Below are 26,355 nucleotides of genomic sequence, written 5' to 3'. Positions count from 1 at the left end.
ATGGGCTAGTATAGAACCTGAGAAATCTGTACAAAAAACTCGTGGTTTTCTGTTTTTTGAAGTTGCGCATGCCAACTCGACGAGACCAATAACAGGCAAAGAAAAGCAACTGCGACTTGAATTATAGTCGTTATCATGCCAACGGAGCATCTGTGGTAGCATTCAAATTAAGTTCCTACTCTACTCCTTGTAGGCTATGTGATATATGGGTCATGTTTTTCATGCTCGAAACTGTCATTTGCAGATTCTCAGTTTAAATGTAGAATGTCTAGTATTCATGTCACTAGCCCTCTTTCTGTCTAATATATTAAAGGTGCGGGGATGAAATGCAAGAAATTCTCATGTGCTAAAAGTCTCGTCTACTAAGAACCCCACAGGGTCAAAAGTATGAAGCCCCCTTAACTATGACATTATTCGTAGCCTAACTGGCTTTGGAATGATAAACCTCATAAATAGCTACAAATTCAAATTATATAGTGGTGTAGCTAACTTGTTTTGGTTACACAAACCTTGTTTTCCTGCAGCCTGCTATGGAATTGTGCAAGTGCCCACTGGGCCTTGGTTCTGCCGGAAGTGCGAGTCTCAGGAAAGATGTGCTCGTGTTGTGAGTATATGCTTTTCCCACATGGATGAAAGCTTAATTTGACATTTTCAGACAGAGGCTAGTGTCATGTTTCTATGTCTATCTGCAGCATAAATAGCGGTTCATGTAGAGGATAATATACAGTTGGGCGCTTACCGCTGATCTCTAGTAGCAGTGGTGCAAGACAATGTGCATACAACCATAGTTCCTTTGTTGCACCTTTCGCAGGCTGCAGAAGTGTCATGTTGATAGTGTTGCATGTTTGGAGTGGTTATTCATGTTAGATCACTTATGTGATGGCTAGAATGTCAAACTGTCAAGTGGAACCAGGAATATGGCTCTTGTGCTATAAGCTATTCATACATGCTTCTTACTGCAATCACTGTAATGTGTGGTGGCACCTGTGAGGTAATATACATTATGGATACAACATGTATGCTTTGAAATTCCTTCAGGGACATACCAATTAAGACTTCTGATCAAGTAACATATTTAACTTATAGCATACTTTAATTTGATCTTAGAAATGCAGGCAGCATACTTCAAATTGTGGTGCCATACGAGATGAAAACAAATATTGCTGTGATCGTTTTCTGCCCAGTTGCTTGCTTCTGACCCCTTGTATGCTGTTTGGTGCTCCCCATAATTTCCTGATTTTATGTGCTACCGACAGAAAACATGTCATGGAGCTGGAAAAGAATACTAAAAAAAAAAAAGTGAAGAATGCATAAGTGCAGGATTAATGCAGATGAATACTGAGATGTACCTGCAAACAGCAGTGCTATGATCAACTGGAATGCATTAGGAGTGTTATTCTATTGTGTAACACATCTTTTTCGAAAAGGAAAGATACAGATAATATCATCATAATAATTGAGTTGCTGGCTACTAAGTGGGATGCAGTAGGTTACTGTACGTAGTTTTGCACGTTCAGGTTGAACACATCATCGCAAGCTGTTATCATGAACACTGCTCTTGTAGTCTACACCTTGCAAATCTTCGGTATTCTAAATTTCTTTTATGTTTGCTACAGGCATGTAGGACGGCTTGCCATTCACCACTTGGCCAATGCACATGTCAGCTTCACCAATATTGTTGTTGCCGCTCACGCCATTTATGGTCCGCTTCTTTGCAGCAGACTGAACTGAAAATGGTTGGCTACGTTTGGTATAGCAACGATTCCTGCTTCTAAAAAAAAAATATAGGCCTTGTTCGACAGAAGCTGTGACAATTCAAATGGCAATGACATTGCACAGTATGTGTGTGGCTGGCAGACAGATTTCATACTCAGCATGCCCCTGGTGCGTCACTGGTGCATGAGCTCATTAATCACTAGCTGTGGTCGCACCAAAGTAGCAGATGTATGCCTGCTGTGTCACGGTCAGTGCAGCACTAGTCACCATTAATGATGTCATTAATTATCCATTATGTTGGAGCAGAAGAGGTTCTGTTCGGTGATAATCGGGTCCATAGCTACAAATAAAAGTGAAGAAAGAAAAAACATGAAAAATATTGCTATCACCACTCCATCAAGGAATAACTTCAGAAAGTAGATTTAAAATATAGTAGGGAACTTGTTGGTCAAGCACTGGAAGGACATTCCCACAATATATTTGCACTGTGTTCAGCATTATCTCTATCGTTGTCAAGTGTCCACATTGTTTCTGACGATGTTCTGCGCATTCTGTATAGTAATATAAGTGTTATAGTGTTATTATTTATTTTACATGACTCTTTTCCTAAATAAAAGATAATGTACTACTAGGCACATTTTTATTTCTCGTTTAAGAGCAAAAATGCGTAGTAGCATGGCATGTTGCAGTCATGTTGAGATTGCTTTGTACCCTTATTTACACTGTGTACTATAATAGACAGCCACTTAACTGCTACCGTAATCAAGGAAATTAATTGGCACTCAAGACCACAGATGGCTGGCAGATGCACTGGAGAGAAGCCATTTCCAAATGCTCATAAATTTTGGATTGCTCAGTTTGGATTTGAATACTGATATAAACGTCCCATCAATAATAAGACACTTTGTTTGTGTGTGTGTCACTAAGGCGCTCATCACCTCTCATTCTAGCTTGTGTATTGTTTTGGTGCCTTCAGTGCGATATTGGTGTTCTTTTGTCCCTTTGTATGCGTACTGGCAGTTGTGAAGGCATTGCGATTCCTAGGAGTGGGTACTCACCTTTTGGTGCATGCCATCTGCAGCGGTGTGAGCTGTGTCCATCCAGGGACGGCGCACTCAAGAGAACCGACAACGGCGGTGAGCACTGCTCTCCTGTGACTGATGGCACTGTAAAGCCGCCTTACAGTAGCCCTGCATGCACTATTGTGGGACCCGCTGTGGTAGCTTAGGGGCTTTGGCATTGGCTGAGCTCAAGGTTGTGGGTTTGATCCTGGCTGGGGCAGCTGCACTCCGAAGGGGGCGGAACGCAAAAACACTCGTGTGCTGTGCATTGGGTGCACTTTAAAGAACCTCAGGTGGTCAAAATTATTCCGCAGCCCCGCATTACGTTGTGCCTCGTATAATTGGATTGTAATTTTGGCATGTGATACCCCGGCCGTAATGTAATTTTTAATTTGTTTTTTAAGTTGTCATGTACAAATCGAACTCAGACAAGTTAGGGATAACAAGAACATATTCTTTCATGTCAGTTTTTGCCACTTCATCTGGTGTCGGCATGAATTTGGCCTTTACGACTAGTTTGGAACTTACACTATTGTTGGCGACTGGATATGTAGCGTTTGAAATTGCACTTTTGAGTTATTGCTTTCAGGAGGTGTTTTACATTGTATTTTCCTGTTTATATACTTCATTTGTCCACAATCGTTCAAAAGCAGCTGTGTGTAACATCATTAAGGTGCAGTGACTCTGCTGTGAGCATTTGTTTAGGCAAGAGATAGCCATCCTTGTTGTATGGTGTGCATGAATAAGCCGGTGCATGTAATTAGCACAAATATGATGGAGGTGTGAATTTTGATGGATTATGATGGAGGTGTGAATTTTCTTCAAAGGTGCAGCAAATTTTTTAAAGTAAGTTGTTTAATTCCTTTCCTTTTCTTGAGATTTGCCATTCAAGGCTGTGGACGGAGAAGGATCAAAGGTGCTGCTCCTTTTGCCTGCACCCTAAGCTTGATGTCTCACTTCTTAATCATTTTGTTTGCAGACGTGTGGCTTGCCCATGTATTCACTTAGCATGAATGCAGGCATCCGCCTCAATTTTAAGGTCCATGCGTTTTTGGCAAAAGGCAAAAAAAAAGAAACATTATTGATGTTGCTGTTGAAATTGTACTCTTGAGTTATTGCTTTCAGGAGGTGTCTTACATTGTATTTTCCTTTTTATATGCTTGATTTGTCCACAATAGTTCAAAAGTTGCTGTGCCTAACATCATGAAGACACATAGCAGAGTCACTGCCGATAGAGTGTCCACTAGATAGTGTCAGATGGAGTGTCTACTTACGGTAGCCACTGGGTTGATCAGAACAAGTGGTTGCAGTTTTTCACTGTGATAGCTGTAATTGGCGCTTATCAACTGCAGTCATGGTGTTGCCATAGTCTCTGTAATGTCCTTGAAACTCATTGCCTGTTTCTTAGTCTTTTTATGTGGTGTGCTGCACAACCACTGTTGTTGTGGGTGTTCTTTAAATATTCTAGATGTGTGAGAACTGTGGAAATTAGCCAAGACAGTGGCAGAATATTTCCTTTCCAGTATATACCTTTTAGCTCACATTATCTATTACAGAGAACTGTAAATTTTCACCCTAAGCACAAAGCAGATGTAATCATACCTAATGCAATGTTCTGTGAAAAAACGTCCAGTATTTCTGATTATCAATTGTTTTGAGTACTAAGAGACCTCTTGTAGCCCTGTGCTATCACACATGGAAGCAGCGATGTTTTTTCAGTTTTGCAAATTCTCTGTGTTTTCTGCATTGCTGGAAGAAAGATTTCGATGAAAATTACCAGGCAAACCTGAACGACAGTGGCCGCTTTGCAAGATGGCATGTCAAAACTAAATCATTGCATGGAAGCTCTGTGGCCATGCTTTGCTCTTCTAGTTGAGCTTTACAAGCTTTAAAAAGCATGTACAAGTGTATGTGCTTTTTTATTCCATGCCTGTCCTTGCGATCAGGCTTGCCTTCGCCCAGCTCACACTACTTGCCTCTTCATTGTCTCGAGTTTGGAATGGGCATGCATCAAGGTTTGTTGCCTGTGGCAGGTAGACCACGTACAAAGCCCAATGCCACTCAAAAAATAATGTGGATATAGTTTGTGTGCTGCTGTGAATTTTTACTGTGCTTAACAATGCAGTTGACATTGCAGTTAATGCTTCAAGTTTAGTAGAAACTGAGGCTTTCTTACCTACCAGCAAATCAGTTGTCTGTAAACAGAGAAAGAAGTAGCCTGCACTTAAGGCATATGAAAAAGGCTATGTTATTTATTTATTATTATTATTATTCTTTTGTTCAGGCTGGGCACATGTTGTCTGTGCATTGTACATCCCGGAGGTGCGCTTTGGCAACGTGACCACCATGGAGCCCATTGTGTTGCAGCTGGTTCCGCAGGACCGTTACAGCAAGGTCAGTGTTTAGTAACTTAATTGAATGCAGAAATCGTCTGCTCCCTTTGTCTTTTCCATATGTCTCTTAGTGAACTTTTTAAATTATGCACAGGAACTGACCAACTTCTTAGACCTCCCCCGCCCCCTTTCTTTTGTTAGACGGGCTTGATAAGTTGGACTTTGTCATGGCATGCATACAGACATGCAAAAAGCTGAGACTACTAATTTCTGCAGCATAATAAATTCTGGCAAACTTCATCTGGAAAAGCAAAATTGTACTGCTGATGAGAGCAGCTGTCATGCCCTTTAGGAGGAGCACATGAGGGACATGATCATTACATTTTACTGTTGGACGAGCTTGAAGCGAGCGAGGCTGTAGTTTGATAAGGATGCCCACTTAATGATTGTCCAACAGGGAGGCATATGAACGACCATGTCACCCATGTCTGTCTGCTAAGGACATGACAGTTGCACTTTTTATGAGTTATGTTTTTGTTCTCTAGATCAAATTGACCGGAATGGATTATGCTACAAAAATAAGCTTTATCAGCTTTTATTGTGTCTGAAAAAGGTTACGGGTTTCAAGTTTTCCATTAGTATGAATTACCTAATAAGGTTAAAAAGAGAATTAATCTAATTATCATAATTACTTGTCTTAGTATTGCCTTGGGTCATCTTAAAGTGTGCCTCTGTGGTAAAAGCAGTCCCTCAGAAATTGTTGATTATCGTACTTTTCATACTTTAAAGAAATTTCACATGCCTTTTATAAAACACCTTTTTATAAGCAGTGCTGACAAACATTAAACCCTGTGGTGCTAGTCTTAAAAAGAGACAGCATTTTAGTGTACTTGTTCCTTACTTTCTTGTCTTTGTGCCATCTTTGACCTGTTTGTTTCCAAAGCCACATATCAGACATACAGCAGCAACACATCCTATTTGCACGGTTGCGAGTTTTTGCTCGTGAACTCTCTCTAGTCAGTTCTGCTATCGCTTATGCTGATCAGTGCCACCAAGCCATCATTAAGTTGTTGCACAAAAGGTTATATGAAAACACAAAAGATTGTACTGAATTCCTTGCGGCATTGTGGCAGCAGTGTGAATACGTCCTGCTGCGAGAAAATTGGAAGTAGAGTAGGCAGAAGAAACTATAGCTCACAAAGCCAGAAAATTGAATCTGTAGTACAGTGTTCAAGTTAACAAATACCAGTCCACAGCCTGCGATTCTCAGTGAACTCAATGGGGTCGAACAAGCATGGTGCCAGCTTTCTCTCTAGTAAGTTGTAACTGATTTGCACAGGGTAGTGTAATGAGAGAGCTCTTAAGAAGGCCACAGTTCAGCATTGAGCTTGGGTTGTGGTTATGAGAGCCTCTTGAACCAGGCTAGTTATAGCATGTTAAGTCAGAACTGCCTGTCTTTGCAGAGTTGCTTCATCTGCGAGCAGCAGCACCACGAGAGCAAGGCGTCCATTGGAGCATGCATGCAGTGCAACAAGTCTGGGTGCAAGCAGTACTTCCACGTCACATGGTACGTGGGCCAACACTATTTTCGAGAACTAAAAGAGATGGTGATGGAGACATCCATATGATAGTGCAACTCTGGTGGACAGTGACATGGATTGGCATTTGCTTAGGATATCCTTAGGTGTATGAGTTTGTTCACTCCAAGCTGTCCACATTTTCTGACTGTGATCTGCCAGAAAGAACCACCAACAAAGAAAAAGTTTTCGCAGAAATAGAGATTACTGGGGGCGAGCTCCACCACTGGAAAGGCTGGCCCTACTGTCGGCGTGACGTGGCATGAGGAATTACGTGGACAATGCGGCCGCGTTGGCTGCTTCGGAAGAGCCGAAGTGAGCTGAAAATTAAAGTTTAAAGTCCGACCTCCGGTGCGGTTCTGATTAAGCGGTAAGGGTTTCCTGCCTTGGGTGTCTGCTTTATAACATTTGAAAGCACTATAAAAGGTAGTGGCTGCCTTTGGAGGTGTGCAGCATGGTAGGCTACTTCTCAGTGCTGCAGTGCCGGACGTATGCAGGGAAGCCTGGTATCAGCCTTATTCACACTTAGCTGCAGGACCAGAAGCTCCGTGAAGCTTGGCTCGCGAAACTTAGAACTGGCAGACAGCCATCGGCTACAACTCGGGTATGCAGCAAGCACAGACGCGAGGAAGATTTCTGCTACAGCGCCAGGACTGCGATGTCCGGCGAGTAGCAGAAAATGCGCACTTGAGATGCTCGCCTGCACCCGTTGCCCGGCTAATGTCATGACGGTTTGGTCTATGAACTTGTTCATGCTAGATACTGGCAAGTTCACTGGAATGGAAAGGGAACGGTAAGAGGCACATTAAAAAAAAAATGCATGGCATATGGTCCTGTTTGTGTTTCGAATTAATGCACTGGATTACGAAAAAGGAGCAGCAGGAAATCACGCGCTGAGAAGATCGATAAACATACAGTGCAAAGCAATTTGAGAAATAATATTGAAACGTCCAAGAATTTAGAATAAAAAAGAAAGATTGAATCGTTGTGACAGGCGTCGAAGTCTCTATAACGAAATTGTTTTTCAACAGCTCTGACAGCGTCCGCACAACAATGGTTGCTTGTGTATTGTCAAATGCTCATATTCTGCAGCCTAGAGCTCATGGCATGGTGTAAAAAGATGCACGCAGCGAAAGCGAAACATTGTGCAGGGACATGCATGCAGACGCGCAGTCGTTCACTGCGAACCCATGCGATTGCTGCATTGAAACTTCATTCTGTTATGCTCCATTTGGTTATACAGACAGCCCGTTACAAGAACATATTTCACATAGTTTTCTGTCAGCATTTGCCTACCTTTCACGTAAGAAGCCGGTTCGGGAGACTCCATCGTGGCGACTGCGGCAGCAGTGTTCACTGTATGTATTCGATAAAGAGATAGTGTCTGTAAACGATTCTGTGCCTTTAGTTTTCCCAAAGTTATTATTTTGACAGTTAAAAACTTCTCTAATTCTGAAAGTACTTACAGAAATGTCCAGGAGGGCTCTGTCGCGTGGTGTTTTTATTGAGCATCGTAAGCGAAGCCTGTGAGGATCGCGCCGCGTGATCCCTCATACCATGCAAGGGAGGCGCTTCCGACAGATGGTGACTCCATAAGTCCTTGCCCCCTATAGACCTCAGACTTAAGGCCCATAAGCAAATATATGCAGTGTGTTTTGCTCTTGTGAGTGGTCTTCATGGCTTTTGTGAACACCTTGTCGTCAGCCATGACTGTCCATTAGACAGACACTCCAAGATTTGCTGTTACTGTCAGCTTGCACCAGGCTGCCTCATTTCCAAAGTACTCGCAAGGTCGATGACATTCTGTAGCAGTTCTGACAGTGTTCTCGACAAGTTGTAAGCAAGAGTTGATAAAAATTGCACCATTTGCAATTGCACCGGGCCGTCCAAACGTGGGTGCAGCCCGTGACCCCTGCCGACCACTAAACCGAGAGTGGGTGAGGAGGGGTTCCTCAGGACTCAATAAAGTTATTTCCTCCTAGGGCAGATTATGGACAATCTGAAATCTGTAATCATGAATCAGTTTCTTCACTTCACTTCAATGAAGGTATATATGCTGATGCAGTAAACATCTGTGCTTCTACAGTTTGCCCACACATTTTTGAGCCAATTTCCACATGTATTCTGGTCTTCTGAAGTTCTAACATGTTCTCACTAGTACCACTGCAATGTTTTTTTGACAAGCACAATATTGCTGGCCTCTGCATACCACTGAAGCTTGCTTTTAACGTATCAAAGCAGCAAGGGCTACACATATTGTAGCGCTTGCAGGAATTGTATGTGTGCCCATTGTGTGATGAGTTAAGTTTGTTGAGAATGTGAGTAGTTTAAAAAGGAGCATTTGCTTTGCCTTACTATCATTTGAGTTATGATTTCTGGTGACCAGAAGCTATGCACGGTGTAAAGGAAATGCCATAGTGGTGAGCACCAGACTAACTTTGACTGCCTGATCTATCTCCATGTTTCAAGTCCTGACAGCCTATCTATACTCTCTTGAATTCTACACCATGTGCCCTGGACCATCTGAAGGGATGAGCCATGCAGTATGCAATGGCTGCACACTGTTTGGCACTCGTGTGTGAACATGTCGTTTCTTTCTGGTCCAGTGCGCAGGCAGCGGGTCTTCTCTGTGAAGAGGCTGGGAACTACTTGGACAACGTCAAGTACTGCGGGTACTGTCCCTACCACTACCAGAAACTGGTTAGTGCAGTGTGTATGGGTCCTACAGGCGTGTCCTAAACTGAGTTGTTGCCTTCCTGTCCTTTCTTTTTTCTCTCTCCTTTGAGATGTTGAGTGCTGTTGAACACTGAACTGTTATTGTCGATTAGTGCTCTAAAAACTTTGTTGCACCCTTTCTCGGGACTCTTCTTGCCACTGTTTTCTTTCTCCTGTAAAAATAGCTGAAGTTTTCTAGTGACTTCATGACTAAGCTCAAGTTCAGACTCTTTTCCTAGTGACAGTGTTATGGCAGTTATATCAGTGAGCATTTCTTGATGTTCTATTCATTTCACTGTTTTACTGATTAAACCATGAACCAGTCAGCCCCATATATATATAGTACTCTTACACTGTTTGTTAGCAGAAACGGGACAGCCACATCAAGATCATCCCAGCCTTCAAGCCTATTCCAGCAGAGTGCAATTCACGCGAGGGCAGCCCTGAACGCAAACCCACCAGGGCGCGCATCAAGGGGGGCAGCAGTATGAGTACGGAGCGGCGTGCATGCAGCCGGCCACCGTGCAATGGCCAGGTGTCCTCAGACGGTGGTGCCAGCAGCGATGCCACTGAACCACGCAATGGTGCTACGTCTGGGGGGTCGTCGCCCTTGCCAAGCACGGGCACACCCAGTACCCCACTGCCTGTGAGTTGCCTTTGCCCGTTGTGGTTGTGTTCATGCTCATTCAGAAGGAAGTTACTTACCTAGCCTCAGGAGATGGTGTTCTAAAACCTTTCCACGTTCCTTGATCACATGAAACTGTGCTGATGTTGCCGTTAGACATCTACAAAACATGTGGCACACATGACCAAAGTAGTGACACATTCCTTTGCATTTGGCTGTATTACCACATTTGGTTAGATTAAGTCAACTGGGTGCCTTGCCAGCATAAAACAGGTTGGCAAGCTCTCGTCTTTTGGAGTGATATCTGCATTGCCCGATGTCATGACATTATGCATACATACGCTCGTCATTTCTTTGTGCCTGGATATTTGTTTTTCAGATTGTGCTGATGCCCTGAAATATCAGGTGAATGTTTTCTTTTTGTCCGGTCCGAGTCTGTTTGCAATCAACGCAGTGGATCACGTATACTTCACTGCACCTAGAGCACTCGGATTTGGTAATTTTCTGGTTAATTTCCGTTAATCTATGACTTTCAGCAGTATTGCTTTCTGTGCATGCCGTCTCATGATCCACTGAAGGCTAATGCCATGCAAAAGCTTGTGAGTAGGCACTATACGTCCACGTTATTTTCATTTTGGGCAGCCGATGAATATGTGGATAACACAGCCAGCAATAACATTGTCATACCTGCCAACTCTCCCAGAGTTTTTGTCAAGCTATGAGCTCAGTCTTGTTCTACAATTTTACAAATGTTGCATCAAGTTTTATGAAAAATAAATTCTATTCGTGAAGGTGTTTTAAAGCTGTTTGAAGATGGGGGCAATGCAAAATTGAAACAAAATGCATGCAAAAAAAGAAATTATGATCATACCTGCGCCGCCCTCCTGTTGCTGCACAAAATGCCTCATACTAGGTGGTACCTTCTTTGAGCATGTTTACTAAGACACATTTCTTGAGCAGGCAAAATCGCCTGCAAAAATGTTGCTGAAAAGAATGTAGCTGGCCTGGAAACAACGTTTTAATTCTCTGGTGTTACAAGTCTACTGAAGCTTGCGTGCTGCGTCTAAAGGTAAATCATGGTTAATAAAGTGCATAACGATTTCACGAAAGGTTTGTGCTTAATCAAGTTGAAAGATTAAAGTGCGCTACTGCAAGACTCATGAGGTCATGTCCATGGGATTTTAGTGGATTCTAGAGTGTGCATGTTGGCAGGCATGCATTGTGCATCAGCATGAGCACTTGTACTCATCGTGCAGCCCTTTGAAACCAGAATGAGCATCTTACAAATCATGATATACGGGGAAGCATATATGCTTTTCAAAGCAGCTACACATTTAATTTGCTTTTTGCATTTAATTTGCATTTAGTTTGCAGCTGCACTGAAAAAATGTGTTTCGAGTTTGAGATAAATAAAGGTGATCTTTACATGAGAATACACTATTTATTACACAGCATTTTCAAAGCTGTTTGTTTTGCTGCTGTTGGTCTTAGAGTTTTTGTTCATGAACCCATATGGGAGAACAAGCCTGCTGTGACATCGAGTCGCATTATTCTGTTCAGCATGGTTACCGAGCTGCTGTTCTAATTCCCAGCAGCTGCCCGGCAAATTCACGACAGCCAACTTCACAGAGGCAACGGTGGTGCAGACGGGCAGCCCTGTGTTTGGGGAGCGGCAGCGCAAGCGGGGTCGCCCGCTGGGCAGCACCAAGGAGGCCAAGGCCCAGCAGGCCGCACAGCAAGCCGCAGCCGCTGCCGCAGCAGCAGCACAAGCTGCACAGCAGGTTGCAGCAGCAGCTGCTCAGCAAACCACAGCTGCTCAGCAACAGCAACCGCAGCAACAGCAGCAGTCGCAACAGCAGCAACCCCAGCAGCAACAATCACCGCAGCAACAGCTGCAGCAGCAGCCTGTACCTCTGCTGCAAGCCAAGATGGAACCACTCTCCCCTCCGGTGAGGTTACAGCTTTTAGAACTTGGTTATCAATACTACTTTACTTACTTTAAATTTTCATCTGCACAGTCGAGCTCACACATAACCCACTTAAGACGAACTTTCGCTTAAAACGAACGAGACCTGTGCAATCACCAAAATATACATTATTTCAATGGCATAAAATCGCACGTACAACAAACGTCTTTAAGCCCTGCCAATCGGTTACAGCAAACGGATGGCGTAAACCTGGCGCCACGATGTGGAATAATAATGATCTCCGACCCCTTTGCCCATGCTATCTGTTTTCCCAAGCCTTCTCGCAGGCGAACTACCCATTTCTGCTCCGCTACCTTCTCCCCGCCGTCACGGGCTGCCCACGAGTGTCGGCCTGTGGCTTCCTAGGTAGCCTTCACGCCAATCCTTGCCATTGCACTCCCCACTCCTCACTATTTCTTGCAACTCCCTCGCTGTCTCAACCAGCGCGCTACGGTGCCGGCTAAAGTTCAGAAGTTTCGTTTTCTGGCTGTTACTACGAAGCAGGCATCTTCACACTAGTCTCCATGCTTCCTCGCTTCCACGGTCGTCGTTCTAGTCGGGCCTGAGTTGTATTCAGGGCAGTGGACAAGAATCCAGTGCCTGCAGCAGTCATGAAATGAAAAGCGCTGGACATGGCAAAGAAGCGAGCCATTTTGACGGAACTGTCTCAAGGTGCTAAAAACTGTGAGCTGGTGAAGAAATACAACATTTTGAAATCAACCATCTTGACAATCCTAATGAGCAAAGAAAAGATTGCCAGCTCTTACGCCGACTCAAACAGAAAGCGCGTATGGAAGGCCACCTATGCGGACGTAGAGGATGTGCTGCGTTTAAGTGGTTCGTCGACACATGGGCTCCTAGCCCATGCGTCACACAAGGAAATGCACAAGGAAAGGCAGAAATGCCAATTTACTATGCTGCAGAATACACACGTGACAGATATAGGGACACGAGAGAGCAACAGATTTTTCCACAGTGTACCATTTCATTGCTTAGGGCATAGCGCGCATCACCTTTGTGTCGAGTGCAAGAATGGCGGCCGCCGAGGGGCTCCAGATCCAGCCAGTGACGTCTAATGGTAGCTGCTGGGTCCGAGAGTAGATGCATCTGGGAACGTTTGGTTACACATAGACAAGCCTTGCTCTTTCACTGCCCACGGTAGCAAATGCTTATGCTGCATCCTAGTCTTGCCACTGCTACTTGCTTATGCGGTAGTTTCGCTTTCGCACGGAGCTAAGCTGTGTGAGCAGAGACGAGGCAGGGCTTAGTTTCAAGACAACTGCCTTCTCTCTGACACTCAGCTACTGTCAAAAACAGATGGAAGCCTCCTTCTTTTTTCTGTTGACCGCAAACTTGCACACCTGCAAGACTGTCATTTTATTACCTACAGTAGTCAATGAGGATGAAGTCAATATGCACGATTAAAGCATGACGCTTTTTCCAGATGGCTCAGTATCCAGCTCATGGGAGCAAATAGAATGTGAAAATACAGTGAAGCCTCGTTAAACTGTAGTTGGCCGGAGCTCGGAAAAAGTGCGTACTAAACGGCAGTATTGCTTAACCGAAGTAGTGTGAGATTGTCCACTTACCTGTCAAAAACAGAACTACGAAAGAGTGCGATGAAACGGCCGAGAGCGTGAAGTATTTATTCACTTCGCACGATAAAAGTCTGCTTTTTTTTTTTTTAATGCTGCGGCGGGCTAGCAGCAACGACAGCGGCCTCAAACTCACTGAAGCTACGAGCCAGGTTTTCTGCCAGCCCCCTCTTCTCGGCAAGCATCCGTATGAGGCTGAAGTAATGCACAGCATCTGGCCTGAATCTACCGTACTTTCGCTTTCCGTGTCGTCCTCGTCACTGTCGTTAAGTTACACTTTGGCAATAACAGAGGCAACGATGGCGAAAAGTGGAACCTTGTAGCCGACGTATTTTCGCGGTCACAGCAGTACTGCCGAGCAACCTCTCCTTCACATTCCAAATGCCACACACCGTAGTCAATGGTAGATCGCTCTCGCGTGCCAACCACCAACTTATTTGTGCCACGTTCAACACCATGAACGATGACCAATTTTTCTTCTATGCTGAGGACACCCAGTTTTTGTCCTAACTTGCACGACGCCACAACATGGGCCACAATGCTCTCCAATTCTGGTGCGGTGCTGATATGATGTTGATGTGGCTTCACCCTTCTAAACGCTGTCTGCATTTGCGCTTGGACATGGCTTGGAGGCCATTATGATCTCTGAAGCTCGTCTTTCTGCCAGGCCGCTGTACCGCCGTGACTTTGTGATGAAAAATGGAAACACCATGTGTTAACTGATACGTACGCAATAAGCTGGTACGGTTTATGTGTATACAAAACGCATTATGTTCGATGGCCGCTGAGTCAGGTATTTGACTCTACTAGATTTAAAACGAAACTACTGCTTAAGCGGGTACGATTTAACGAGGTTTTACTGTAAATGCAATGCCCAGAAGGAGAAAAAGAAAAGGACATTGTTTATTTGAAAGTACTGGCGAGATTACATTCGTAGGCAATTTATTCAACCGTAGACCAGTTTTACCTTTGACACCTAAAATCTTGGTCGGTAAATAAAGAATACTACATCAGAAAATTGTGAGAACATCATCAGAAAGCAGTTCCCATGACAGTCTTAACTAATGCATTACATTTACTAATTACGAAACTAGACAGAAGAGAACTCTCGAAGGAAGCATTTCAGATTGGTGTTGGTAAGGCAGTTGATTCTCCTTGTCCATTTGAATGAAGATCACTTGACCCCAAGAGCACTTCTTGGAGCCGTGTAACCATGTAAGATCCACCAAAGCCTGTAAGATAGTGGAGTTATAGCCATTCCTATCCTGCCATTCCTATCTGCAAGGGCAGTTGGCAGCTCAGTAGCTGGTGGGACCTCCTTGGGCAGCTTTCAATGCTTGGGTTCATCGTGGCAGTGAACTGTAGAGGGTGTCAACAATGTTGGGTTGGCGCCACAGGTGCTTCCACTCTTTTTTTTCCCACTCGCTGATGCTAAGCCTGGTTTCTTTGACAAATTCGCTTTCAGCATACCCATATATTCTCAATAATATTGAGATCAGGGCTTCTTGCAGGCCACTTGATCCTTGTCATTCCAAGGTCGTGAAGCAGTTGCGCTATTTCTCTGGCTGTGTGAATGGGAGCTCCATCTTCCTGCAGCCACAATAGGCCGTCTGGAAAAGGCCTATCTAGAACATACGGAAGCAAAACGATTTCTATGATGCTTGCGTCGGCTTCGGATGTTGTTCTCCCAGCAATTCTGTGCAAAGGGCCCAGGCCTTCAAAGCTTATTACACCCCACACATGCACAGTAGTACTCCAACTTGAGCAAACATTCCACACATAAGGCTCATCATAGCTGCAAGGAACCAGGTAACAAGTTGGCATGCAACAATAAATGTAATTTCTAGACTTAGGTTTCAAATTGAACATCAGCTCATTATCAAATGCTGCATTTTAAAAGTCCTAATTGTTGCCAGCGTGACAATTACAATTAAAGTTGACCTACTGCACAAAAAAAAAAAAAAAATATGCGCTGACTTATTGGCATGCTCCTTAACAGTGGATGTAAAGTGCCGAGTATTTGTGCCCAATGTAAAGTGACGAGAATTTACCAGTGTTTGAATGGATACTAGACCTTTCGCTGTTGGTCCCATCTTGTTGTGAAGGACGCCTCATCCGTGAATGTAACCGCTTGCCAATTTCGGTCGCTCCAACTTTCCACAGCAGACACAAGGAGGTGTCTTTTCTTGTGGTTCACTTCCAGAAGCACTTTCTGTGCCACAATTCTGCTGTGAAGTCCAGCAGCATGGAGGCACCGCCGAATTGTTGCGATGCTCATATTTATTAACCCGAGCTCATTCCTGATTTGCCAGGCACTGAGAAAAGGGTCCGTAACAGTAGCAGCAACAATCGACTTGTCCCCTTCAGAAGTTGTCACTCTTGGGGACCTTCATTGCACAGCGCAGTCAACTTATAGCGATACCACATATAACAATATATGGTTTATAACAATGAGTCGACTTCAGAGTATCAACTTATGCGTTAGGGCAATGAGAAAAAAGCCTATATATAACGATATGTTATTCATCGCACAACGGATATAACAATCGAAATTTTGCCTTTTGGGTGGTGTTTTTCGTGCAGAATAATTGTGAAGGTTCTTTTGCTAAGTTCCGAGATGAAGCGAACAGTTTGCCTGCGCGAGTTTGTATCTGCTGCCATTACCGCGCAGCGCGCCAATTGCGAAAGCCACAGACAGCATCGCAAGTTGGCGCAGCGTGCCATAAGATGGAGCCAGCTGCTTCGCATCCGCGTTGCCGGCGAGCGTCCAGACAGGGGAAAAAAAAAAGAGAGAGAGAAAGAAAAAGGGGGCGAGAAGTGAATCACGCCTGCGCTACCTTTCTACAATCTCCCTCTCTTCCTCAGCAAGTGCAGAAATGCGCCACGGAAGCAGTGATAGGTGCCCCGGCTGACTTTGGAAGTACAGGCGCCCAAATCTTTAACTGGTGTGCGGGAGCGGCGACTTTTCCGGGCGTCAGCGCCGTATGACGCGGCGAGGCTGGAAACAGCCTAGTAGACGATGGGCCCAGCTGAGCGCGCATTGTCCGCATGCGCTTAGCCTCAGACTGTTTCCAGCCTCGCCCCGTCAAAGGGCGCTGACGCACGGAAAAGTCGCCGCTCCCGCACACCAGTTAAAGATTTGGGCGCCTGTACATCCTCAAGCCAATGGCCTGACAGAGCGGGTAGACCGTACTCTTACCGATACGCTCTACAAGTACGTTTCCAAGGACCACCACGACTGGGACATTGCCCTTCCTTACGTCCCATTTGCGTACAATTCTTCCCGGCACGACATCGCCGGATTTTCTCCATTTTATCTATTCTACGGTCGCGAACCGACCATGACACAGCACTTCCTCCTGCTGCGATCTCAACAAGCGAGTATGCGCGCAAAGTCCTCACCCTCGCCAACCATGCACGCCAGCTTGCCCGTGCTAAACTGACCACCTCGCAAACCACTTAAGAAGTTTACAGAGAGGAAGGCAGGCGAGTTCAACTCCCACTGCTGCACGCGTCATGGTCCAGGTTGGCCTGGTTGCAGGGTACGGGTAGGTGCCCCAACAAAGCGCAAAGCTGTGTCCCTTGAGACGAAGCTTCAAATTTTGCAAGACTCAAAGTATGAGCTCGTGCAGTCGATGATATCGACGATTCTGAAAACTGAGAGTGCCACGACAATGAAGGCTAGAACCAGCTTTGTGCACTAGTGCGAAACCCCCATGTGTGAAACCAACACGTTGGCAGGCGCTGACATTGTCGAACTCTGGGAGCACGTCACTACTGGCTATAATATAGGCAGTGTTTTGATGGAGGAGTTTCTCAGTGCAGATAGCGCTGCCTTGTTCTGCTAAGAATCTCCGACGGGACAATCGTCGCAACAGACGGTGGCGTTGTGCGATGAAGGCGACGAGATTGACAGTGGCCCACCTTTGACACCGACGCCAGTGTTAACGCAATGTGTACTGTCGTCGATAGAGTCGCTCATTGATTTAATGTACGCTAGATTATAGTGGCCAGTGTTTGTACAGCCGCTGGACATTATGCACACCGCGGTTGTGAACCTGAAACTTCTGCGAAAGCAAATACAGATTTTTACTATTTCAGCACGCCTAACACTTCGTGCACTGTTTAACAGTATAAATAAATGTTTCGTTTTCTCACAGCCTTCTTTCAACAACGCCAATTCTTAATCGTAAATGTCAAATTTGGTTCTGGAGCTAAAAAGGTATGTTTGGTAGCTGTTTTTTCATCGGCAGTCCAGATATAGCAATGATCGGTTGTAACAATAGCATTTTTCGTTCTTCTTGATATCGTTATAAGTGGACTGCACTGTAGTACGCTTGTAGAATCTTATTTACTTTCCTCATAGGTAGCTTTGTTAAGTCACAAATTTGTCTTTGTGACATTGACAGCCCATAAGTACTATAGCTTGGTGTTCTTCAGCAGTTTATCGGGGAGCCATTGCTGAGCATGCTTTCACACTGCTTGTCTGCGGTACTTTGTCGTAGTTGTCAGATAAGAATATACTCAGCCCAGGATGTCTAGCTTTTTATTATTCATTATGATTTCTAGACAGACGCACTCTAGAGAGCAAGTGACCGAGCGTGTGTCAAGCGGTGAATTTCCAGCTGCTGTAAAGCATGACAAGAGCCACTGGATCGGCAGCAGCATGACTGTTCAAGGCTTGTGCCAGAAATACAGTCGCCGCCATGCTCGCACGAATGCGGAACTGTCACGTAAACAAGTAGCAGTGGCCAGACGAGGGCTCGTAAGTGGTCGCTCTCATGGGCGAATGCTTACGGTGAAAGAGCAAGGATTGTCTGTATGTGTGGCCAAATATGCCCAGACACACCTAATGTCGGGCCCAACAGCCGCCGTTAGACGTCGCTGGCTGGCTCCGTAGTGCCCCGGTGGCTGCTGTTCCTGTGCTGTACACAACGGTGATGCGCACTGTACATAGCTGTGGACCTTTGACATTAAGTAAAAATAAGAGTTGATTTTTCTATTTCAGCCATCGTCGCTGGCCAGCAACAATCCAACACCCAGCTTCAGCAGCATCTATGAAAACCTAGTGGGCAGCAGCCGCCATAGTGAGAAGAGGCCAAAGGCCAAACGGCCCTCCCCATCCCAGGGTGGCAGCAGCAGGTATGCTTGCATCTTTCATTGCCCATGATCATGTTGCCTGCTATAGAACTCCTTCACACCACGACACCGTAAAGCTCTTCTAGCGACATAATTGCACAATTGATTAAAAGTAGACGAGTCTGCGTCTTTCTGCAACCCCTTTATCTTGTTTGGATAACTGCTGCAAATGAACTCGAGAAATTTCAGCTAAATAAATGACAGACAATAGCATTAGACGAGGCACTTGGTCCTTTCTGCCATGTTGTGTAAAAGTGCCATTACGCTGCTCTCAATTGCGAATGTGGAGGAGGTCTATAGACCATTTTAGCGCCAATATGTAGCCACTGCCATCTTGAAAATATTGGGCTGTAGGCAGCAAGATTCCTTCTCTTTTGTGCATGATGGTGTTAAGTACACGCACGTGTACTACACCAGATACCTCTTTATGACCTGACTATCTGTCTGCTAAGTGAAGCTAAGCATTGCATGTTAGTGGTTTCTTTGCAACATCTGCATTAACAGCACAAGGCACATTCATTGGTGGTGTAGTGACACAACTGTTGAATTGGCAGCCCCTCTGCAGCCTCTCTTCAGTTTTGCTAGAAGGAATAATCTCTGCTACTATGGTAGCACTAATTGTTGTGCAATTGTCGTTGTACTTACAGAAAGCTTTCCTGCCGAGGCTGCTTGCTTCTTTGCCTATTGAGGTGGTGGCTCAGTAACAATGGCCTTCTGCTGCGAAGCTCAATATTGCAGGTTTTGTTCCTCATGACAGCAGCCACATTTCAAGTGGGGCAGCATGCACTGGAGCTGTATGCAGTAAAATCTCATTAATTTATCCCTTGTTCACTCAGAAGAATTCGATAATTTGGATGTGTCCTCTGGTCCTGGCAGGCGTATGCAATATTTAATTGAACCAATATCTTGTTACTTCGGACATATTTGGCCGCACATCGGTTAATTCGAACAAGCCTCGGAGTGCAGTGTGTGTGGAGCGCTGCAGTTATGCAATGCAAAAGAGCCAAAGTGGTGCTAGTGTCTAGCCAAAACGAAGTGGCGGAGTCTGCATTGCCCTAGTCATCCAAGTAAACCGTATGGTCCTCCTCTGTAGTACTGTAGTACCTAGGGAAAGGCAGATTTCGAGAAACAGAAGGCCCCACATGTCTCTCATGCCACACACGCACGCGTCCATCGGTTGGGCAAACGCGAGAAAGATGGTCTCGTCTTCATGCCTGTTTCGGCCTTTATAGCCTTTATTCTTGTATTTACCGCTGTGCATGGCATTGCGTTGTCCATGTGCCTTCAGAACTGTGTGGTTGCCATCAGTGATCACGTCGATAGTGATCGTGATTTCATCCGCAGCGGTTGTAGCAAACAGCAGTTTCGTTTTTTACTCAGTAGGCGCATTGGTCATGTGCATTCATTCAGAACTGTGGTGTTGCCATCCATGATTGCACTGATAGTAATTACGGTTTCAAGCACAGCAGTTGTGGGAAACAGTAGTTTCATTTTGGCTCAGTGTGCATTGTCCGCGTGTCTTCAAAACTGTGTAATCGTCGTCCATGATCCCATTAACTCTCTCTTCTATTAAGAAAATGGGTGTTTTTGTATAGGTTATGCCAGATCATTTCTTTCTCAAGGAACTACTGCACTCAATATTTTATGTAATAGACAAAGAAAAAGCAGAACGGATGCACTTTTCATGCATAAAATTTTTTATGAATGAGATGCATGTCATAAAAGATATATAGATTGCCAGAATCAAGATTGTGGAATAAAATTGAGCAAATTTTGTAAAGCCGTGCTTGTATCTACGAAGATAAAAATGTAACAAAAGTTATGAGATATACAAAATGTATTGCCGTCTAATAGACACTGTCTCCGAAAAAATCTAAATTGTTCATTTAACAGATATTTCACTACAAAAATTTAACTTCAAGCACTACAGTCGGGTGGGACGGGCTGCGGCCGCCAATGTTCCGGGCTGGTTTGCGTTGTCGCTCTCAGAGTCGGTCCGACAAAAAGGCACCGTCCTTAGACCCATTTCTGCTTGATCCATCGATGTAGTCAGCTGCACACGCGGCGGTATCGCGAGATCTGCGATCTTTCGAAGCGCACGCGCCGCTCCTGGAAGCAACCATTTTTGCTTTCTGCTTTGACGATCGCGATACCTCGGAGCGCGTTAAAAAATTACTGCACGACTGTAAAAAAAGTCTAAATGCTTTAGAAAACAAAAATATAGTTCTCCTCTTTCATATCCGATGGCGCAGAGTGTCCCCGAGCGGCGCGGAAGGTCTCGAAAGCAGCGTTTCAAACCATCGGTAGCGGGTGGCCATTTTTGCTTTCTACTTTGACGATCACAAAAACTTCGGAGCACATTAAAAAAATCACAGCCTGGCCGTATGCCTTCAGAACTTCACGGTTGCCATGCATTATCGCATTGATAGCGATGGTGGTTTTGCCCGCAACATTTGTGGCGAGAAGTACCGTACTCGCATAATGATCGCACCCCCAAATTTCGTCTTCAAAATACGATTTTTTTTTTTAACTTTCCCGTGTAATGATCGCACCGCGAACTTGCCGCAGCGATAAGTCGTGTGCCAAGTCTGGCTAATAATGATCGCGCTTACCATCGGTCAAATGCTACGCGAACGACTCTTCAAGACAAACCAAGCGGTCTGCACGCACCAAACATTCTTAAGCAGATACCTCATTTCATTACTTTAATCACTTTCATGACAAAAAAAAAATACAACCACACTTGCCTTTATGATGTATAGGCTTTATGATTGTGGTCAACAACAACAACAAAAGGCGCCTTTCGATTCTTCTCGTCTGCACTCGTGGGCACGCAACAAACCGCGAACGGCAACGATAGCAGGCACGTTTACACTGATAGGTTAGAAGTGTACCCTATTCATACGCCGACGCATGTAACACAGCTAAGATATTCGCCCACCCTTAGCGGAAACGTGCCGTATTAGGATAGTAGTGAAGACAAATTGCGCAGTTTCCGTAGCATGCCCGCAATGTGTTTCTATGTCAAGCTAAGCGCACCCATCTGTTTGTCCCCTCAAGGTGGACATGGCTACGTTATTGCCGCAAACTTGCCGATATTAACGGTATTATTCATTAAAGATACGGAAGAAACTGTTTCGATGCACGTAACGTACTCACGAGAAGAAAAAAAATCGCGTTCGGCGCGTTCGGCTTGCTCCGCCGGCCGCCATGTTTGTTTTGCTGTCCCGCACTACATACAGCGGCAGCCGCCTATTTGTTTACCGGTTGTCATCCCGCAGCAAACGCAAAATGATTTTTTTTTTTTTGCGGGAAATTTAATCCGCGTAATGATCGCACCCCTGAATTAGCGTAAATTTTTTGGACAAAAAAGTGCGATCATTATGCGAGTAAATACGGTAGTTTTGTTTTGACTCAGAAGAATGCTACATGTGCAATGTCACTAGCACGGAGGGAAGTCTAGAAGATAAGCGATTCTACCACAGCTCACCGGCCACATCTATATAGAGGGACGATCTGTTGGCGACCAGCTAACTGGTGAGAAAATAATCGGCTGTGTGCGCTGTGGTGAAAAGAATGTCATGGATAAAGACACGTGCCTTGCATCGTGGCCACACTTTGAAGGAAGTCACGAGGCCTTCGCTACTGTGAGAACTGATCACTCACGAGATGATGAGAAGTGCAGCTTCTGCATTGCATTTGTGCAAAATAGAAAGAGGATTTTCTGATTAATTCAGTAAATAAATAAGTAAGCATTTACTTATTGCTCCCTTGATGCTCTTGATATAATTCGACATTTGATTAATTCAGACATTTTTTTCAGTCCCGTGAAATTCGAATTAACGAGACTTTACTGCCCATGTTGAATAATCCCAGTTGGTGAAAATTAATATGAAACCTTCCGCTGTCAATCTTCCAGCCTGGGTTTTGCAGTCATTAATAAAGCAGGTCACTAATCAATGCCAAAAAGCAAAACTTTTTTTACATTGGTCAGTGACCTGTTGCTTTAAATGCCTAAACATTTCTATGCCTATCCAAGAAGGAAACCTGTCCATCCGTTCATCCCTTCATTTGTCCATCCGTCATGTAAGACGATCACTTTCAGGGTAGGGCCCACAGCAGCGAGTGAATTGACCTTTGTGCTGCCTCTTGCTTCAGTGCGAACTAAGTGGCGAGAACACAGAGCACACGAAGCTATCAGCACTCGGCGCGTTCTGTTCCCATCGCAGATCGCTTTCATGATAAGGCCCATGTAGCTGTGCCATACGTAGCCGCTGCTGGGGTATGGTTGATCACGGTTGATAATTGTTTGACGTGAATGTCGTTAAAGGTGTTAAAGAGCACTGATGGCTTATAATAATGGGAATATCATCAGCGCACCTGGCGCCGCCACCTGCAGTAGTTTGCTTGCATGATCAATTCACCTTGTGCCGCCGTTGCCAGCAGTTCGTGTCACTGCGTGCTGTCGTTTATACTGGTCGGATCGAGTTTCTTAACATTCATAATGACACCGAGCTGCGTGGAGATGAGCAAATGGCACAGTGCTTATGCATAGCTAGACAACTACCAGAGGAGTTTGTGCATGAATTTTTTTAGCCAAGATGCTTTTACCTGAAAAAGAAAAGGACTTGTGTACCTAGATTTAGGTCCACATTAATGAAACCCTAGTGGTTTAAATGCATTTGGAGGCCCCCACAACGACTTGCCTCATAACTTGATTGTGGTTTTGGCACGTCAAATGCCAGAATATAATTTTTAAATTTTAAATCGAGCCACCACAGTGTTATGCAAATGCAGCCTGCAGAGTTTGTTTTTATGAAAGCTTTCGGACAGACCATGCAATAGCTGTTGTCCAACGACAGTTGTACGAGTAAAAGATGTGATCCCCTTGGGGGAGTTTTCGTGCAAATAAGCAAACAACTCCGGCTGGAGAATTTTTGGGGGGTTTACAGCAACTGACTCCACAGCACACAGTGTATTGTGATGATTAATAGCATTTCTGAATTCTGGGGACGTAGAAGAACTAAGCATAATTTGGCAGTAGTCTCACTACATCACTGAATTGGTTACATTGCATGTAGAGTGCCCACTGGTGTTAGGCAGGTTGGCAGGCAGTACAGTGACTTCAAAACGTTCACGGTTACGTTCTCAATGGCGCAACGAAGAACAGTTAGTTTTGCTGCAGTACTTCTCCTTTTAGAAAAATGCATGCTTTGGGGTTCCTGAGTTGTTGCTTGCCCATTTTATTTTTTTACCTCTGCATTCTCTCTTCTCATCTTTGCTGTTCTTTTATTTATTCTGCTCTGGGATTCTGCACTACTTGTTTTTTTACTGTCATAGCATTGTCTGAGAGCTTTAACTCTTATTTAGTTTGCTAACGTCACATCTAATACCCCAGTCAAATGGGTAGGTGTAGTGTCACTTTAAGCAGGTGCACTTTGTCTCGGATGGATCCACTCTATTAGCTTGGTGATGTGCTTTGTGGATTGAGCTTTTGTTGGCAGCTGATGGCAGTGGCAACTGGTAAGGGAGTGGGTAATTGGTATGTAGGTAGCACTGTTCTGAAGCGGATTTACAGAATTACTGCTCCAAAAGCACACCTTTTTTTTAATAGAACTCAATGGACAAGTAGAGGAATTTACTGTTTACCTTCATTGACACAGTATGCCTTTGCGAGTTGTGATGAGCTAATGGATCCAACGTCCACCTAGGCAGTACAGCAAAGCAGTTGGACTTGGCATAGACACAATGAAAATTATTGTAGATATAATGCGAATGCACTTCTGATGCTGATTGTTTGGGCATGTTAACATAAAATTCTTGATGTATTCTTTCACATACCTTTTACTGGCACTGCCTGGGCTGCACGCCATAATGGAGTGAAACAAATTAACATACTGCAGTCACTGCTCGGCTGAGAGTGAGTGAGATATTGGTATGGGGATCCACACATTTCTTACATACCACTCGTCACTGCTGTCATGTCTGCGTGTCTCATTTCAAGTGATGCTAGCTTGCCGAATGCATTTGCTGGCAAATTTATCTTGCGTAAGGGATATTGCTAAAATATCTTAAGGACTAAAAAAAAAAACTCAGATAAAGAACAGACAGGAGGCACACAATACCAACTTCTAACAAGTACATTGCACCCTATCGCATATAAATGTGCTCTCTTTCAAAATAAACCTTTGGAATCTGTGCTGTGTGCACCCTGTCCTTGCATTTCATCTGAGTTTGCTGTTTTCATTTCCAAAGGGGCTTACACACAACTTGTTCCAATCTTGACGTTATCACTAAAGGTAAATGTGTGCACACCTGCAAATGACGTGGGACCTACTTGTCCACCGATTTGATGGGGGTATGAAGCTGGGTGAGGCTTTTGATTGCCACTTCTCAAGGTGCAAGTGAGTGAGCTGTTGGTAGGGGGACCTATGCGAAAGAGGGCTCTGGTGTGGCATGGCAGGGCATCGCCATCAAGCAGTGGGGAACGTGAGACCCCCAAAAATGGCAGCCTGGGTGGCGGCAAGCGCTGCGCCAGCGCATCAGGCGGCCCGAGGCTTCGCAAGAAGGTGCCTCCCATGCTGTCCCCGTCTGCGCAAACGGCGGCTGCCAGCGCAGCCACCAACGGCCTGCCTCCGTGAGTCCTCAACCACTAATGCAAACCGGCCGCCCTCACCCCATCCAACCTTCCCCACCTGTAGCTTAACTTCCATCGTTAAGAATTGTGCCTCCCATTTCCCTGGTTTGTTGAATATTGTCCTGTTGCCCTTACCTCTTGTAGAACAGAGCCGAAAAAAGCTGAGCAGCTTGTTAGGTCGAAAGATGGGCAAAAGAAGCCAGCCGTTAATTATTAAAGGGATCACCCAGCTTTGTCACAAACTTTGCTTCATCTTTCCTTAGCCATGTGCCACTTGCCTCAAATGAACACAGCTTTACAGGTTAAAGGGGCCCTGAATCACCTGTTATCCAATTCGAGAAATGCATTTGAAGTTAGATTGACTATTTCAGAAATACTTGCCACCAAAAGTGCTTCAATGCATTCAAAAGAAGTGGAGTTATTGGCAATCAAAGGACGCATATGATCCTGTTCGCTGTGCTCCTGTTCATTCCTCAATGCCTTGCACTGCGAAGGCTACAGTGGAGTAGGGCATGCTTGCAACGCTCTGCCTACTGAATGTCACCCTGGCGCACAGTTAAAATTTTATTTTGAATGTTCATGTAGACGCCGCTACTTAAGATTTTGGCACCTATGACACGCCAAACGTAGCCAAACACGGTTGTCCTCAGCAAGCCGCAATGCTCTCAGCCAGTGAACTCATCGCGGCAGCTACACGCAAGTGCATATGCGCAGTGTTTGCTTTGTGCACAACAGGGCTTGAGTGCGTGCTCACACTCATATGCTCCAGTCTCACCGTGCTTCGTTGTGCACACTGGCTTTGTCCCGCACCAGCTTGACCGACAAATAGCAGCCACATTCAACTTGCACATTTTGAAGCTCTATCGCACTCAATATGAAGTGAAGTATGCCAAGGCGTCTAACCAGGAGTGGCCGGGAGTGAGCGAGCGCTGGCAAGCATGTATGTGGTCTGACTTTAAAATTTGCATGGTTCGAAACTAGTTGAACGTT

General features: G+C 44.9%; 1 protein-coding gene across 6 annotated transcripts in view; it reads left to right on the top strand.

The window, feature by feature from the left end:
- Positions 1-26,355, top strand: part of Alh (coiled coil domain containing protein Alhambra) — a 53,983-nt gene that overhangs the window by 1,216 nt on the left and 26,412 nt on the right. For 2 of the 6 annotated variants that reach the window (XM_065428591.1, XM_065428363.1), the window contains exons 2-10: positions 525-604; positions 2,798-2,852; positions 5,062-5,171; positions 6,574-6,677; positions 9,294-9,387; positions 9,767-10,048; positions 11,620-11,976; positions 18,598-18,731; positions 25,192-25,365. In XM_065428591.1, coding sequence (XP_065284663.1) covers positions 525-604; positions 2,798-2,852; positions 5,062-5,171; positions 6,574-6,677; positions 9,294-9,387; positions 9,767-10,048; positions 11,620-11,976; positions 18,598-18,731; positions 25,192-25,365 — 1,390 coding nt within the window. The remainder of the gene's footprint in view (positions 1-524; positions 605-2,797; positions 2,853-5,061; positions 5,172-6,573; positions 6,678-9,293; positions 9,388-9,766; positions 10,049-11,619; positions 11,977-18,597; positions 18,732-25,191; positions 25,366-26,355) is intronic. The other 4 variants (XM_065428474.2, XM_065428531.1, XM_065428414.1 and 1 more) reach the window with 4 other exon arrangements.

The sequence above is a fragment of the Dermacentor albipictus genome, chromosome 1, assembly GCF_038994185.2.
Source record: "Dermacentor albipictus isolate Rhodes 1998 colony chromosome 1, USDA_Dalb.pri_finalv2, whole genome shotgun sequence".
NCBI classification, from domain to species: domain Eukaryota; kingdom Metazoa; phylum Arthropoda; class Arachnida; order Ixodida; family Ixodidae; genus Dermacentor; species Dermacentor albipictus.
The sequence above is the reverse complement of the archived record's forward strand: the minus strand, read 5'-3'. Positions and strand labels throughout refer to the sequence as shown.